The sequence below is a fragment of the Phocoena phocoena genome, chromosome 2 (genome assembly GCF_963924675.1).
Source record: "Phocoena phocoena chromosome 2, mPhoPho1.1, whole genome shotgun sequence".
Lineage (NCBI taxonomy): Eukaryota > Metazoa > Chordata > Mammalia > Artiodactyla > Phocoenidae > Phocoena > Phocoena phocoena.
The window spans coordinates 83,509,589-83,523,717 of NC_089220.1; the positions used below are offsets into that span (position 1 = coordinate 83,509,589).

The window sequence follows — 14,129 nt, forward strand, 5'->3', positions numbered from 1 at the left end:
AAGGTTCATTTTATGGCCCAGAATATGGTCTATCATGGTGAATGTTTTGTGTATACCTGAAAAATATGTCTTTTCTGCTGTTTTGGAGTAAAATGTTCCGTAAATGTCATTTAGGTTAAGTTGATTGGTAATCTGTTCTAGTCTTCTGTATCCTTGCTGATTTTCTGTCTACTTGCTCTATCAGTTACTGAGAGAGGAATTTCGAAGTTTCTTTTATTGTGTTTTGTTTGTTTGGTGGTTTGTTCATTTTTCTTGCCGCGTGGCTTGTGAGATCTTAGTTCCCTGACCAGGGATTGAACCTGGGCCCTCACCAATGAGAGTGCAGAATCCTAACCACTGGACTACCAGGGAATTCCCTCTTTTATTGTGAATTTATGTTTCTTCTTTGAGCTCGTATCAGTCTTGCTACATATATTTTGAAGTTCTGTTGTTAGGTTTATACACATTTAGAATTGATCCCTTTATGATTATATAATGTTCATCTTTATCCCTGATCATACTTGTTCTGAAGTCAGCTTAATCTGATATTGATATAGGCAGTCCAACTTTCTTTAGTTTGCATGGTACATCTTTTTCCTTTCTTTACTTTTTTTTTTTTTAACAGTTTTAGAGTTGTGCAGCCATTGCCACAATCTAATTTTACAACATTTTTAACACCCCAAAATGAATTCCATACTTATTAGCAGTCACTCCCCATTCCCACTCACCCCAGTTCCAGACAACCACTAATCTGCTTTCTCTCTCTGCATTTGCCTCTTCTGGACATTGCACATAAATGGAATCCTACATTATGTGGTCTTTTGTGACTGGCTTCTTTCACTTAGCATGTTTTCAGGGTTCATCATAGATGAACATAGTTGTGGCATATATCAGTATTTCATTCCTTTTTATTGCTGAATAATATGTCATTCTATGGACATACCACATTTTGTTTATCCATTCTTCAGTTATTGGGCATTTAGGTTTTTATTTTTTGGCAATTATGAAATAATGCTGCTATAAACATTCACATTACAGGTTTTTGTGTGAATTCCCTTTTACTTTTTTCTTTTTAACAAAGGGAGTTCTTTTTGTTGAAGTATAGTTGATGTACAGTATTATAAAAGTTACGGGCGTACAATATAGTGATTCACAATTTTTAAAGGTTATACTCCATTTATAGATATTATAAAATATTGGCTGTATTCCCTGTGTTGTATAATATGTCCTTGTAGGTTATTTTATACCTAATAGTTTGTACCTTCCAATTCCCTACCCCTATGTTGCCCCTCCCCCTTCCCTCTCCCCACTGGTAACTAATAGTTCTCTATATCTGTGAGTCTGTTTCTTTTTTATTTTATTCACTAGTTTGTTGTATTTCTTAGATGCCACATATAAGTGATATCATACAGTATTTGTCTCTGTCTCTGTCTTATTTCACTTTGCATAATCCCCTCCAAGTTCATCCATGTTGTTGCAAATGACAAGATTTCGTTCTTTTTTATGACTGAGTAGTATTCCACTGTATATGTATACCACATCTTGTTTATCCATTCATCTGTTGGTGGACACTTAGGTTGCTTCCATATCTTGGCAATTGAAAATAACACTATTCTGCACACTGGAGTGCATTTATCTTTGCAAATTAGTGTTTTTGGTTTTTTTGGATATATACCCAGGAGTGGAATTGCTGGGTCATATGGTAGTTCTGTTTTTAGTTTTGTTTTTTTTTTTTTTTGCGGTACACGGGCCTCTCACTGTTGTGGACTCTCTCATTGTGGAGCACGGGCTCCGGACGCGCAGGTTCAGCGGCCATTGCTCACGGGCTCAGCCACTCCGCGGCATGTGGGATCCTCCCAGACCGGGGCACAAACTCGTGTCCCCTGCATCGGCAGGCGGACTCTCAACCACTGCGCCACCAGGGAAGCCCTGTTTTTAGTTTTTTGAGAAACCTCCATACTCTTTTCCATAATGGCTGCAGCTACATTCCTACAATGGTGTACAAGGGTTCCCTTTTCTCCACATCCTTGCCAACATTTGTGATTTGTGTTCTTTTTGATGATAGCCATTCTGACAGGTGTGAGGTGATACCTCATTGTGGTTTTGATTTTCATTTCCCTGATGATTAGTGATGTTAAGCATCTTTTCATGTGCCTCCTGGCCATCTGCATTTCCTCTTTGAAAAAAAGCCTTTTAAGGTCTTCTGCCCATTTTTTAATCAGGTTGCTCCTTTTGCTTTTAACCTGTCAATGTTTTTATATTTAAAGTGGTTCTTACACACTAAAGAGTTGGGTGTTGTGTTTTTCTCAGTTCCTGCAGTATCTTTTATGTGGTATACTTAGAACATTTTAATGGAATTATCGATTTTGGGGGATTTAGATCTGTTATTGTTTGTTTTCAGTTTGTTCTCTGTCTTTTGTTCATCTGTTGCCCCTTTCCTGTCTTCTTTTGGATTATTTGAATTTTTTTTTCATTTAAATTTATTTTATTGGCTTTTTGTCTGTTACTTTTTTAGTGGTTGCTCTAGGGTATATTATACATATATCTAACCTTTCACAGTCTCCTTAGAGTTAATATTTTACCACTTAAAGTAAAATATAAAAGCTTTATAACCATATAGGTTCTTTATCTTCCCGACTTTTTTGATATACTGGTTGTATGTATTATATTTACATACATTGAAAACCCCATCCGGGACTTCTGTGGTGGCGCAGTGGTTAAGAATCTGCCTGCCAATGCAGGGGACATGGGTTTGATCCCTGGTCCACGAAGGTCCCACATGCCCTGGAGCAGCTAAGCCCGTGAGCCACAGCTGCTGAGCCTGCTCTGTAGAGCCTGCGCTCTAGAGCCCGTGAGCCGCAACTGCTGAGGCCACATGCCACAGCTGCTGAAGCCCGCACACCTAGAGCCTGTGCTCCCCAGCAAGAGAAGCCACCGCAATGAGAAGCCTGCACACCGCAAGGAAGAGTAGGCCCCGCTCGCTGCAAGTAGAGAAAGCCCATGCGCAGCAACAAAGACCCAACACAGCCAAAAATAAATAAATAAAATAAATAAATTTTTTAAAAAAAGAAGAAAACCCCATCAGACAATGTTATAATTTTTGCTTTCATCAGCCATAAATATTTTAAAGAACTTAAGAGAAAAATAATCTTTTATATTTACCATTTTTGTTCTTTCTTTATTCCTGAAATTCCAAGTTCTCCTCTGGTATCATTTCCTTTCAGCCCCTTGAGGGGTTTTTTTAGCCGTTCATTTAGAGTGAGTCTTTCACCTAAAAATTATCTTAGTTTTGTTTTCATCTGAGAATGTCTTTATTCATCTTCATTCCTGAAGGATATTTTCACTGGATGTAGAATTCTGGGTAACAGTTCTTTTAACATGTTTCTGTCTTCTGGACTCCATGACTTCTGATGGGAAACCTGTAGTCATTTGAATGGTTCTTCCCCATTTTTTGTAGTGTGTTGATTTTCTCTGGGTATGTTTAAGGTTTTTTTCTTTAACGTTGCTTTTCAGCAGTTTGATCACGATGTGTCTAGGTGTGATTATCTTTATGTTTAATCCATTTGGGGATTACTGCACTTTTTAAATTTGTAAATGCATGCCTTTCACAAAATTTGAAAAGTTTTCAGCTATTATTTTAAAAATATGTGTCTAGGACTTCCCTGGTGGCGCAGTGGTTGAGAGTCCGCCTGCCAATGCAGGGGACACAGGTTTGTGCCCTGGTCCGGGAGGATCCCACATGCCGCGGAGCAGCTGCGCCCGTGAGCCATGGCCGCTGAGCCTGCACGTCCATAGCCTGTGCTCCGCAATGGGAGAGGTCACAACAGTGAGAGGCCCGCGTACCACAAAAAAAAACAAAAGCAAAACGTGTCTATACCTTTTCTTCTGGGACTTCAGTTACACATATGTTAGACTTTCTGATATTGTCCCACAGGTCCCTGAAGCTCTGTTCATTAAAAAAAAAAAATTTAACCTTTATTCTTTCTGTTCTTTAGGGTGGCCAATTTTTATTTATTTGTTTTCAGGTTCATTTACTCTTTTCTCAGTCTTCTCCATTCTGATAATGAGTATATCCAGTAAATTTTTTATTTCAGATACTGTGTTTTTCAGGTCTAAAATTTCCATTTGATTCTTTTTCATACTTTCTGTGTGTCTGCTGAGAACTATCTTTCCACTCATTTCAAATGTTTTTACCTTTATCTTATGGAGCATCATTATAATACCTGCTTTAAAATCTCTGTCTGAAAACTCTAACACCTGGGTCATTTGATGTTTATATCTGTTGATTTTTTTTCCTTTGAGAATCGGTCACATTTTCCCAGTTCTTCATGTGTGACATAATTTTGGATGATATCCTGGACATTTATCCTGAATTATTTGATTCTAGGTCCTGTTGGTTGATGTTCTCTGGAGAATGTTGATGTTTTTGTCTTATTAGGTAACTCACCTTCAGATATCATAATTTCTTTTTCATCTTATGTGGGTATTGGTTCCAGTGTCAGTTCAATTTTCCAAAGACCTTTGGGTCTATCGCATGTGTCTGTTGCTCTGGGGTTAGTCTAGGACTTGGGCAGTGGTTTATACTATAGTTCAATTCTCAAAGCCTTTTCTCTGCTGCTTTGGGTCTGCCCTGTGTATGCATAGCTCAGGGGTGAGTCCAGAGCTTGTGCCAATTTATGTATAGAATTAGGAGATCCCTTTCTTCAGCTCATCCTCTCCAATGTTTCTCCCATACTCATTGGCCCTCAGAGTCCTGTTTTCCCAGTCCTCTGGCCAGAAAGATGAGGTTTCTCTAGGAGTTTTAGCTTCCCACACCACCAGTGTAACAATTCAAAGTGAGGAAAAGAGATGAAGGGGAAAAAAAAAAACAAACGAGGAAGCAGCCCTGTGTGGGTTGTTTCTCAAGTTTGACTCCTCTCCACAGTCCACTTGCTTTTGTTTACGTTTCAGAGACCTCAGTTGCTTTTTTGTATTTTGTCTAGAGTTTTTAATTCTAATCAGTGAGAGAGAGAGAAGCTATCATGAGCTTGTTCCATCTTGGCCAGCGTTCGCAGTTTATTCAGTTTTTTTACCCTTTTAATAATGCTTGAAACTTGGACAGCAGCACAGGAAGTTTAGACTTCAAACTTCTGCCAGCTTTACTAAAGTAAAATGTCCCGTTGGATGCAACTTCACTTCATCTGATTCAGGAAAAATGGTGGGGTAGGGGGTAGGGTGGGGATTCTGTGTAGAGAAAGACATGCAGCGATAAAAATAGACGTGGCAAGATGTTAACAATTAGTGAATCTAGGTAAAGGGTATATGGGTGCTCATTTACTCTTTCAACTATTTCGTGAGTTTAAAAAGTTGGTGGGAAAGTCTCATCTTAATAAGTTCTATGATCTTAATCTTAGACATCCTGATCTGATCCTGAGATCAACTTACTCGTGCTCTTCAGAGTATTTTTAATTGGTCAAGTTTGGACATACAGAGGGGGAGCTAAATCATTCTAGCCAAAACCTTTTCTGATTTCAAGGTGGCTTTCTTTATTCCTGAGAGCTTAAACACTTCCTTTTGGCTATTTGTATATATTTCTTCCCTTATCCCAGTTTTCGCCCTTGTTTATTTAACAAATTAAGAAATTTGAATCTGGTGAGTAGTGTTCATCTCACCAAATGTTAATTGTCCATTCTCTTACTTTAGACAATTCCAAGCTCGAGTGTCTCGGCAAACTCTGTTGGCACTTGAGAAAGAAGAGGAGGAGGAAGTTTTTGGATCTTCTGAACCACAACGAAGCACATTGGCTGAACTAAAAAGCAAAGGGAAGAAGACAGCAAGAGCTCCAATCAGCCGTGTAGGAGGTGCTCTCAAGGGTAAGTTTGTTAAGTGTTATTATGGGAAGCTCTTCGTCTCAGGTGGTAGGCAAATTATGTAAGGAGAACATGTATAAATATATATATGGACATTGTCCTTCTGTTCTGAGTACTAGGTAGCAAAAAAGAAAAGTCTAAGGAGAACTGAGATCACAGTGTGCAGTAACACTAAAACATGTCAGCATTTTGTCTCTTAATTAAGAAAAACCCATTCTGAGGCCCTTATAATGCAAAAGAAAAAGAGAGAGAAAAAAACCTAACCTAATATACAGGGAGCATCTAGAGTTTCTCAGTTTTAGTTGTTAGTTGAAAGAATATATGCAATGATATAGCAAGTATTATCAAAGTAAAGCTTACATGTACCAAATCCTCAAAGAATGTTTTAACTTGGTTTTCAGCTTTTGAGGGGTCAGAAATTGGGCTTTCTTTGTATACCTAAAGATGATCAGTAATAGCTTTTTTTAAAATTCACTGTTTTTTAGGGAAATTTAGGTTTACAGCAAAATTGAGTGGAAGGTGCAAAGATAAATAATTATTAACCAAATTTATAGCAGTTAGACATGTAGACCAGATTTTTAAAAGATCTCTTATCCCTTTTCTGATATCAACTTTTAATAATACTCAGAATGGGGACTTCCCTGGTGGCACAGTGGTTAAGAATCTGCCTGCCAATGCAGGGGACATGGGTTTGAGCCCTGGTCTGGGAAGATCCCACATGCCGCAGAGCAGCTAAGCCCATGCACCACAACTACTGAGCCTGCGCTCTAGAGCCTGTGCGCCACAACCATTGAAACCCATGCGCCCTGGAGCCCGTGCTCCCCAATAAGAGAAGCCACTGCAATGAGAAGTCCGTGTGCAGCAACAAAGACCCAACGCTGCCAAAAATAAATAAAAATTAATACTCAGAATGTTCCTTGGAGATCTGAGAATTAGGGTATAAGGAATATAGTCTTAAAGAATATTTCATCCAGATCATGATGAAGCTTGATTCTAATAAGCAGCCTCACTAAAGAGAATACCACTAATAAGTGGGTTAATTTGTTTTTTCTAGATTCAGTACATTTCAGCTGATTTCCATTGAGAGAAAGCTTTAAACTGAAAAATGAAGATTAAGATTAGGTTAGTCTGGTAAAATTAGGCAATGTTAGAATGATGACTGAAGGAAGATGTAGAATTTGTTTCTTGGATATCTATGTATAAAAGATTACAGGTGAGGGAAAAGAGGTAGGGTATAAGTAACATACAGAATGGACTTAAAAATTACTAATTTGATCCATTAAGGTTTTTTAAATTATTATTTAAAAAAATCTCTGATTGTGTGGTAGTAGAAGTAATCTCCTTGATTTGGGAAAGAATTAGGTATACCTTCTTGGGCATCTAAATTGATAATTAAAGATTTTACATGGAGTTTTAATATTTTTCTCTTAGCTCCAAGGCAGAACAGAGGACTCCAAAATCCAGTTCCTCAACAGATGCAAAGTAATTCTAGAATTACTGTTTTTGATGAAAATGCTGATGAACCTTCTAGAGCGGAGTCATCTAGGCCTACAGGGCAGCCATGGATAGCACCTCCTGTGTCCAGGGCCAAAGAGAATGAGCTGCAAGCTGGCCCTTGGAACACAGGCAGGCCTTTGGAATACAGGGTAAGGACTCTTAGATCCAGTTTATTTGCTGACATAACAAAGACTTCAGAGTTAGAGTAGATGAGTATTTTTAGCATCTCTCTTAATTCCTCTTGAATAATTAGGCATGGTCTTCATATGTTGTGTCAGAATGTAAAACCATGGTAATTTTAGTTTTCTTCTTCATCACCAGCCTCGTGGCAATGCAGCTTCTATGACAGCTGTACCCTCTGTGCTTCCCAGTTTTACTCCATATGTGGAAGAGACTGCACAACAGCCAGTTATGTGAGTTTGGTTTCCAGATATTTTGAGGTGGGAATTATGAAGAGTGGGCAGGGGCACCTATCCTAGTTCCCAAAGACATTTTCTTCTTTGTGGGGATGAAGGTAAACCAAAGTTTTATTTCCTTTACATCTATATTTTTTTGAGTATGTTAGGGCTAAAAGACTATTTGTTAGTATTATTAAGGAATAAACTCAATAGGTTTACATTTACATTGCTGTAGTCAAAGACAGTCACTGTGATTTAAATGAGGTGTTCTACCTTTGTTATTGACAGTAATAAGAAATTATGGCAGTTTTTCCTCGTAACCTGCTTTTTCTTTCTGGATGTCTTTTTCTTCCTAACCCTTGGCATTTCTGTTTATAAGAAAAAATATGATAGATGATGATTAAATAATCAGGCAGTCTGAGATTCAGTCTAATATGTAACATTGTGGAGTTCTAATATTAGGTCGTATTTTGCACCCCATGGCAAGAGTTTCCTCATAACTAAGCTATAACCCTTCGTATATGCTAGGTATGATGTTTGTGTGGGATTTTCGTAGAGTCTTTTATCAGTTGAGGAAGGCTTTTAAGCACGTAGATGCTTGGGCCATTAAAAGTTCTGATCCAGTGTATCTGAGGTGAAGACCAGGTATCTTTAGTTGTAAAAAGGTACATAAGAAAATAAAAGATACATAAGTGATTCTGATCCATTGTCCAGATTGAGAACATCTGCCCTATCCCGATTGAGGTACTTTATGCTTCATTCTTTTCAAACCTATATTACCACTCTCGTTCTTCCCCCTCAGCTGAGAACATTGAATTTCACATCATCAGTTCCCTAAGTGCTATATTCCTAACTCTAATTCTTTGGGGTGCTAAACAATGGAAAATGGGCTGTATTGCATAAGTTAACTTCATTTCATACACTGGCTTTGATTTAGATATTTCCACAGACATAGAAAATAAACTTATGGTTACCAAAGGGGAAAGATGAGGGGAGAGATAAGTTAGGAGGTTGGGATTAACATATACACACTACTATATATAAAATAGATAACCAACAAGGACCTACTGTATAGCACAGGGAACTATACTCAATATTTTGTAATAACCTATAAGGGAAAAGAATCAGAAAAAGAATATATCTATAAGTATATATGTATAAGTGAATCACTTTGCTGTACATCTGAAACTAACACAAATCAACTATACTCCAATAAAAACAATTTTTTAATAAAAATATTACATCCTTTAAAAAAAAGATATGGTATTCAGATTTATTTTTACCTATAAGTAATAAAAGCTATATGATGACCCTAACTTACACCTAATGTCCTTCTTCATCATAGTAGTACTCAGAACATAATTGTTGATGGACCATGTAAATTATTTTTAGCCTGTTTTCTCAGTCTTTTTTGTTTTTGTTTTTTTGGAATCGATCACATATAGCCTCACTACTGACATTGTCCCTGTGTTCTGTCAAAACGTAAGAAATAACTCATTTGATCTGTATGGTGAATAATAATTATCTTGCTTCTTTTAGGACACCATGTAAAATTGAACCCAGTATAAACCACATTCTAAGCACAAGAAAGCCTGGAAAGGAAGAAGGAGATCTCCTGCAAAGAGTTCAAAACCTTCAGCAAGAGTCTGAGGAGAAGAAAGAGAAAATGATGTATTGTAAGGAGAAGATTTATGCAGGAGTGGGGGAGTTCTCCTTTGAGGAGATCCGGGCTGAGGTTTTCCGGAAGAAATTAAAAGAGCGAAGAGAAGGTATATGTATTGATCTAGTTCAAGTTTGTAAAAATAACTTAGTTGTAGGAAGATTGAGTTGATATGTTAAGTCTGAGGAAAATTACCCCATTGTGTGTACCTTTATGTGATGCTTCTATGGTTTCTACGTTTCTCCATTTAGGCTGAATTTCCATTGTTGCTTTCCATGAAACCCCTGAGAAAAAATATTAAGCAACTAAGTTTGTGTTCAAAAGTAAAGGAACTGCATGACCAATTCATAATTTCCCTGCAATCGGAGACAGAGTGCTTTTCCTAACATTTCCTAAATATTTCACTTTACTTTTGATACTTCGGCCGAAATTTCTCCCAGGGCTTATTTAGGTTAACATACTCACTCATTTGGATGATAGTTATGTGTACTGTTTATTAAAGACATTATGTTCTTTCTAAGTTAAGGGAAGCTTCACTATAAATTGAAAAACTGGGAATTTGGGGGAAGTGGGAAGTGGTTCTGATTCTGAAGCCTAGAAGTACTTGGGGGCAAGAGGTGTGCAGAATAGGCTGAAAGTAGGGAAGTATAGCATTTGGAGCTTAAGGCATTAGAAGATGCGCGAGAGTACAGAAAAGGAGGTAGGGGAGAGTCCAGAAATAAATTTCATTCATTTAGACATTTTGACTAGGATCTATACCAAGAAAGAAGAAAATATTTTTTTTTTAAACACAGGCATCCAGAGTAACCTGCTATTGCAGCTCAGCTCACTTAAGGAGACGTGGCATTCATAAGGCTAGCTGGGAAACTTAACCATCAGTTGTAATTTGTTTGAGAAAAAAATATTTCAGAGTTCCAGGTGACAAGTTAGAAGCAAACGTCTGTAAAGCAGACTGTACGTTTGGAATTGCCCTGTTTGTTACATCAACTGGTGCCTTCCAAGGTTGACAGAAGTGCTCTGGGCTCAAATAATACATTGAAAAATGGAATCTACGTGTCTAGGTAGGAGACAGGGAATGGTTAAAAAGCAAGGAGCTGGTTATGTAAAGCTTTCCAAAGTGGGAACCACCACGACAAAGAAGTAGGCTAGCAGAGTAGCCAAATATGAGCTGGGAAAGGAGCTAGGTACTTAGATTAAAACTACTGCTTCCTAAAGGGAAGGCTCTAGCTATGCCAAGTATATACAGGTAAAATAGTACATTTTATTCTCAACTAGCCAAAGAAGGACCTGAGCTAGGGTTAGTTGGGATTTGAGTAGTTAAAAAAAGTATTGACCTTTGAGGATATTTTAATACTCATTTCCTAAACTTGTCTCTGAATCTAGTTTGTACTCTTATAAATCCTTATGCCTATAAGAAAGAGGTTTCTTCTTATATTGAAAATTAGCTTCAAAGATTGTTGCAGACTTTCACTCTCAGGTAGGGATGAGAAATGAGGAAGCCACAGGTTGGGCCTAAAGACAAGGCTGTTATCCTTTCTTACCATTGCTACTTCCAAACCATATTCCCCCTCCTCCTTCAAAAAGCTTCTTTCGGATTCATGTCTTCCAATTTTTTTTTTTTCTGCCTCTTGAACCTCCTTAGTGTTCTCACCTCAGACTTTTTAGTCACTCCCTGTCACTCATTAACTGACTAAGCACCTGGCTCATATCTTACTTTCTACTCCCTACATCATCCACTATACTGTATTCACCTGGCAGAACCTCAACCCTGGTTAAATCCAGCTCTCTGCTCACACTCTGTATCTGCATCCAAGTATTGATAGTTTAAATGTAGCTGGAGAAAAATGCCACTGTGTGCATCGGTCTCGTTTTTTTTTTAATTGGGGTATAGTTGTTTTACAATGTTGTATTGGTTTCTCCTGTACAGCGAAGTGGAGTTCCCTGTGCTATACAGCAGGTTCTCATTAGTTATCTATTTTATACATACTAGTGTATACATGTCAATCCCAATCTCCCAGTTCATCCCACCCCACACTTTCCGCCCTTGGTAGCCATACGTTTGTTCTCTGCATCTGTGTCTCTATTTCTGCCTTGCAAACCAGTTCATCTGTACCATTTTCCCAGATTCCACATATATGCGGAAATATATGCACATATATTCCACATATATGCAAATATATACAATATTTGTTTTTCTCTTTCTGACTTACTTCACTCTGTATGACAGTCTCTAGTTCCATCCACATCTCTACAAATGACCCAATTTTGTTCCTTTTTATGGCTGAGTAATATTCCATTGTATATATATACCACATCTTTTTTTTTAATATATAAATTTATTTATTTTTGGCTGCATTGGGTCTTCATTGCTGTGTGTGGGCTTTCTCTAGTTGCAGCGAGCAGGGGCTACTCTTTGTTTTGGTCCCTGGGCTTCTCGTTGTGGTGCGCGGGCTTCTCTTGTTGCGGAGCACAGGCTCTAGGCACACGGGCTTCAATAGTTGTGACATGCAGGCTCAGTAGTTGTGGCTCGCAGGCTCTAGAGCACAGGCTCAGTAGCTGTGGCACATGGGCTTAGCTGCTCCGTGGCATGTGCGATCTTCCTGGACCAGGACTTGAAGCTGTGTCCCCTGCGTTGGCAGGCAGATTCTTAACCACTGTGCCACCACATCTTCTTTATCCATTCATCTGTTGATGGACATTTAGGTTGCTTCCATCACCTAGCTATTGTAAACAGTGCTGCAGTGAACATTGGGGTGCATGTGTCTTTTTGAATTATGGTTTTTTCTGGGTATATGCCCAGTAGTGGGATTGCTGGGTCATATGGTAGTTCTATTTTTAGTTTTTTAAGGAACCTCCTTACTGTTCTCCATAGCAGCTCTATCAATTTACATTCCCACCAACAGTGCAAGAGGGTTCCCTTTCCTCCACACCCTCTCCAGCATTTATTGTTTGTAGATTTTCTGATGATGCCCATTCTAACCGGTGTGAAGTGATACCTCATTGTAGTTTTGATTTGCATTTCTCTAATAATTAGTGATGTTGAGCATCTTTTCATGTGCCTCTTGGCCATCTGTATGTCTTCTTTGGAGAAATGTCTATGTAGGTCTTCCACCCATTTTTTGATTGGGTTGTTTGTTTTTTTGATATTGAGCTGCATGAGCTGTTTGTATATTTTGGAGACTAATCCTTTGTCCATTGCTTCGTTTGCAAATATTTTTTCCCATTCTGAGGGTTGTCTTTTCGTCTTGCTTATGATTTCTTTTGCTGTGCAAACGCTTTTAAGTTTCCCTAGGTCCCATTTGTTTATTTTTGTTTTTATTTCCATTTCTCTAGGAAGTGGGTCAAAAAGGATCTTGCTGTGATTTATGTCAAAGAGTGTTCTTCCTATGTTTTCCTCTAAGAGTTTTATACGGTCCAGTCTTACATTTAGGTCTTTAATCCATTTTGAGTTTATTTTTGTGTATAGTGTTAGGGAGTGTTCTAATTTCATTCTTTTACATGTAGCTGTCCAGTCATTTTAAATTCTTGACCACAAATCTCAAATGAGCATTTAACAGTGCCTAACAATCATTCTAGTTTCCTGGTAGGTGAAGTTCTTCTTTCTGCTAAACAACTAATTTAATTTTCTTTCATATTTTCAGATCTGCATCCCTGTCCCTCCTCACCTATAATCTCGTTTCTAATTTCATTGAGAAAATAGAAGGAATGTAATGGTAACTCCATTTTCTTCCACCAAATCTGCCATATCTGCAATCTGTACCTATACACTCATTCTTTCTGTTAAAATTAACGTTTCCCTGGGGCTTCCCTTGTGGTGCAGTGGTTAAGAATCTGCCTTCCAATGTAGGGGACACGGGTTCGAGCCCTGGTCTGAGAAGATCCCACATGCCACGGAGCAGCTGAGCCCGTGTGCCACAACTACTGAGCCTGCGCCCCTAGAGCCCATGCTTCGCAACAAGAGAAGCCACCGCAATGAGAAGTCTGTGCACCCCAACGAAGAGTAGCCCCACTCACAACTAGAGAAAGCCCATGGGCAGCAATGAAGACCCAACATGGCCAGTAGATAAATAAATAAGTAATTTTTTTTAAGAAATTAATGTTTCTCTGTTCCTATCAAAGGAGTGGCCCTTTTTTCTTCCCCTTCCAGCATTTTCCCTTTTTACTAAACCATTCTCACTCATTTATACATATATACTCTAATGTCTCCATTCTTTAAAAAAAAAAAAAGAAAAAGAAAAAATCTCCATTATCCTCATATTCTTCTCTAGCTACTACCCCGTTTCTATACTCTCTTTCACAGCAAAATTTGGGGGCAATTGCAATCATCTTTTGCTGCCTATTATTTCCTCAAGCATCCCTTCTATTCCAGTGATCACGGTGACCAGAAACCTCCTTTTTGCCAAATCTTATGGCTCTTTCTCAGTCCTGATCTTTATTGACCTCTTGGCTTCATTTGGCACAGTTGATGAAATACTACTTTATGAAATGCTTCTCTTGGCTTCTTCCTTGATGTGTATTCCCATTCAGTTTCCTTTACTCCTGTTCTTCTCATTCAGGACCTCTTCCTGAGGCCCAGGGGAGAGTTCTGAAGTATCCCAATTATCTTTTCTTTCAACAGCTATCTTTAGGTAATAGATTAAATACTGTTTTCAAGCCATGGACTCTCAAATTCATATCCCCATCCCTGACATTTCACCTGAACCGCAGACTCACATTTAGTTGCCTGCATCTATTGGCTATCCTAAT

At 38.4% G+C, this 14,129-nt stretch overlaps 1 protein-coding gene and 1 non-coding gene across 2 annotated transcripts in view; one reads left to right on the forward strand and one right to left on the reverse strand.

Annotated features, from left to right (window-relative positions):
• BUB1B (BUB1 mitotic checkpoint serine/threonine kinase B) overlaps positions 1-14,129 on the forward strand; it is a 58,126-nt gene that overhangs the window by 16,497 nt on the left and 27,500 nt on the right. The window contains exons 6-9 of the mRNA XM_065871419.1: positions 5,662-5,831; positions 7,260-7,474; positions 7,647-7,738; positions 9,263-9,492. Coding sequence (XP_065727491.1) covers positions 5,662-5,831; positions 7,260-7,474; positions 7,647-7,738; positions 9,263-9,492 — 707 coding nt within the window. The remainder of the gene's footprint in view (positions 1-5,661; positions 5,832-7,259; positions 7,475-7,646; positions 7,739-9,262; positions 9,493-14,129) is intronic.
• Positions 279-351, reverse strand: TRNAE-CUC (transfer RNA glutamic acid (anticodon CUC)). Its single transcript has one exon. It is a non-coding gene; the product is annotated as a tRNA-Glu (tRNA).